Consider the following 3,502-nt stretch of genomic DNA (forward strand, 5'->3'; position numbering starts at 1 on the left):
TTGTGAATACATAACTTAACATGTAAATCCAAAAGTTTGACTTGTAAATGAGATTGAGAAAATAATTGATTTTATTATTTTATTTTTTTAACTCTCGCCCTGTAATTAACGTTAAGGACAAGTAAGGAAAGTTAAGGAAGGAAAATGACACATAAATTAAAGACAATAGAAAGAAATTAATTACAAAGGAGGACTAAGGTTTATGAAAGGGCATCTGGCCCAAAAAAAAGGTTGTAAAAGAGTAGATGAAAAATGATACCTTTGTGCAGTTGACGCATTATGAATCACATAAGCTCATTTGGAAATTATGGAAGATTAGTTGCAGATGAATTATAAATTGTGGAACATTTTGTAAACCGTGGAAGCCATATAAATTTCAAATCACTTGTTAAAGCTTCTATGATGTACAAGAGATTTGCAACTAATTTTTAACCATTTATAATTGAGCTTTTAACATTTACAACGGAGCTTCCACAATTTATAACTCATTTTCAACTATATTTTTTCAAGATTTGTAACCTATCTTTGATTTACAACTAAGCTATGTGTCAATTGCAAAAGGACATTTTTACCGCTTACTTTTTTAAAAAACCTTAGTCCTTCTATTCACTTTTGAAAATTTATAATCCTTTATAATAACTAATTTCCTTATAATTAATGGTCCTTTTCATTGTCCCATGAGAAAAAGGATAGTACAAAGAAAATATGTTTGTTTGTATGTATGTATGTATGTGTTAAAAAATAAACAAAAAGGCTTGGACAACCAATCCTTCCAGAGTCTTGCATATGATAAGAGAAATAAATCAAGTATAGTGTATTTAATTGACATCTGATCAAGGGTATAATTTAGGTTCTTTGCTCCGATATGATTAGGCGAAACAAGGGTTGGTTTCAATAATACTTTCCTCATTTGTTAGGCAGTAAACAAGTATGATCAATTTGACAATGATATGCAAGTCATCATACTTTAGCAGGGCATAAGTTTAATTCTTAATCCACTTGAGTTCTTAAAACCTAACTCATAATTCAACTTTTTTTTTCCATTAAAATGAACGAATGAACAGGAATATGGAAGAAAAAAGTGACAGACTTTTCTAATTTCTGGTTTACACGGCATCAATTATTAGTAAGGATATGTTGACAAAACAGCAGCTAGCTTTCATTTCTAGAGGAGAATTAATGCCATCAGGTTTATTCGATGTTTTGAGTCAATTAAACCGAACGACATTTCCGTCTATTGATCATTGTGCATGGACTCGTAATTTTTCCCTCCATTTAAAATAATTCGACTAGACTCCGTTTTCTTTTAAAATACCATGTCAATCCAAAACCGGGTGCTTTCCTCTAGCTTTTGCCCCTCGGTTTATATACCCGCCAATGGGGGGGAAAAATCCACAGTAAGGATCTCCCCTTCTCAATAAGGAAAAAGATGACATCATCAGAATTAGATGACAAATTAACCTAAATTTTAACGAGAGAAAATATATATATATATATATATATACATATATAATTTGCATATCTAGGCGTGAAGATCAGTATTGGAGCAAGTTCTATGAATATTAGTGCCTTTTCTTGTAAATTTTGGGACATTTTTAAGAAGCTTTGCATGTTTGTTCCTCATCAGTGTCATCAAACGTTCATCAGAATTCATGGGATAGGACGTGGATAATGGAAAAGTTGATACAAAGCTCTATCCCTTTTCTTGTCTTTCGCTTCTAATCATTTCTTATGTAACTGACATGTCAATTACCCGCACGTCCCCAGACTGATCTCCTTGTCTTGGAGTATTATATTCATTATTGTGTTAATTAATTATAACCGAGCATCTAGACAGACTTTTATTGCTCGATCTCGTTATTCCTGCAATATATTTGACCCTGCGGACACATTGCGTGTGTATATTTCACTGCGATATATATAATATACTGAGTTGTGCTTTGACGCATGAGCTAGATTCGAACCAATTATTCAAACATCGATTCCTTGCATACCAGGGTTTAACTAAATGAGGGCAGAAAATTCAACCCTATGCTGGCTCCAATAATCACGCCCCAATCCACATGGAGCTATACATTTAAATACAATTACCTGATCCATTTTTCAAACTATAGCTATGATATTTGTCGTCGATGTCCAAATTGGACTGCCACAACCACAGTCGAGTTCCATCACGCATACATATTCTTCAAAGGTAACTTGTCCTCTATTCCATCAATTTACATGACTTCTCATTGTCTAGATTTTCAAAAAAACACAACTGCTAGCTAGCTTCCTGAACGCTATATAAACCCCATCGTTGTTATCCCTTTTCTTCACGAAGCACAATCGCCACGAAAATGACAATCATCAAAAGCTTCCTTATCTGCTCTCTCCTTCTGGCTCTTGCCTTCTCTTTCACCCACGCCGCCAGGTTTGATGTCACCAACAAATGCTCCTACACTGTGTGGGCGGCAGCCGTGCCCGGCGGTGGAAGACAGTTGAACTCCGGCCAGACTTGGAGCTTTGACGTGGCAGCCGGCACCACCGGGGCTCGCATATGGGCACGAACCAACTGCAACTTTGACGGATCGGGTCGTGGACACTGCGAGACAGGTGATTGTGGAGGCTTGCTCCAATGCCAAGCCTATGGATCACCCCCAGACACGCTTGCAGAATTTGCCCTTAACCAATACAATAATATGGACTTCTATGATATTTCATTGGTGGACGGTTTCAATGTTCCCATGGAGTTCAGTCCGACATCTAACGGGTGCACACGTGCCATCCGGTGCACCGCCGACATCATCGGACAGTGCCCTAGCCAGTTGAAAACTCAAGGTGGCTGTAACAATCCCTGCACTGTGTTTAAGACGGATCAGTACTGTTGCAACTCAGGAAGCTGTGAATCCACCGATTATTCTAAGTTCTTTAAGGATAGGTGCCCTGATGCTTATAGTTACCCTAAGGATGATGCTACCAGCACCTTCACTTGTCCTGGAGGAACCAACTACGAGGTTGTTTTTTGCCCTTAAATTAGATTTCTTATTCTTAGCTACCTCCAAATAAAGGACTTTGTAACGAGACGATGTTGTCTTTACTGGAATCATAATAAATTCTCAACCTATATATATATATATATATATAACTGCATACCTCAATGGTTGTCTTATAATTATATTGTTTTTTGTTACTTCATTTTTAGAGTCTGTTAAGATATTATGTTTGTTGGTTAATTATTATGATTAGATTTGTTATTGTACATGTGCAAAGCTTACTCGGTTTGGGTCTATAAATACTGTACCACATACTTTGAATAATACAAGTCAATTTTATTTTCCCAGTTTCTCTATCTGATTCCAACTTTTTCATAAATAATCCAATTATTCCATTTTTCGTGTGTTCGGTTGTGCTTGCTTTCTTCTTCTTTGCCCTTATCCTTCTCATAAGTTGTCATCTTGATATGAACAATGTACTTTTCTATGGTATAGCATGTCTTATCATGATTACAAATGTCTTGCAT

At 36.1% G+C, this 3,502-nt stretch overlaps 1 protein-coding gene across 1 annotated transcript; it reads left to right on the forward strand.

Annotated features, from left to right (window-relative positions):
- The first annotated feature begins 2,256 nt into the window (after positions 1-2,256).
- Positions 2,257-3,132, forward strand: LOC129321860 (protein P21). The gene has a single exon (XM_054967791.1). It carries the CDS (start codon positions 2,340-2,342, stop codon positions 3,012-3,014), a length of 675 nt encoding a protein of 224 aa, XP_054823766.1. The 5' UTR covers positions 2,257-2,339; the 3' UTR covers positions 3,015-3,132.
- The last annotated feature ends 370 nt before the right edge of the window (positions 3,133-3,502 follow it).

The sequence above is a fragment of the Prosopis cineraria genome, unplaced genomic scaffold, assembly GCF_029017545.1.
Source record: "Prosopis cineraria cultivar Desert tree isolate PC_DT_omini unplaced genomic scaffold, ASM2901754v1 PC10, whole genome shotgun sequence".
Lineage (NCBI taxonomy): Eukaryota > Viridiplantae > Streptophyta > Magnoliopsida > Fabales > Fabaceae > Prosopis > Prosopis cineraria.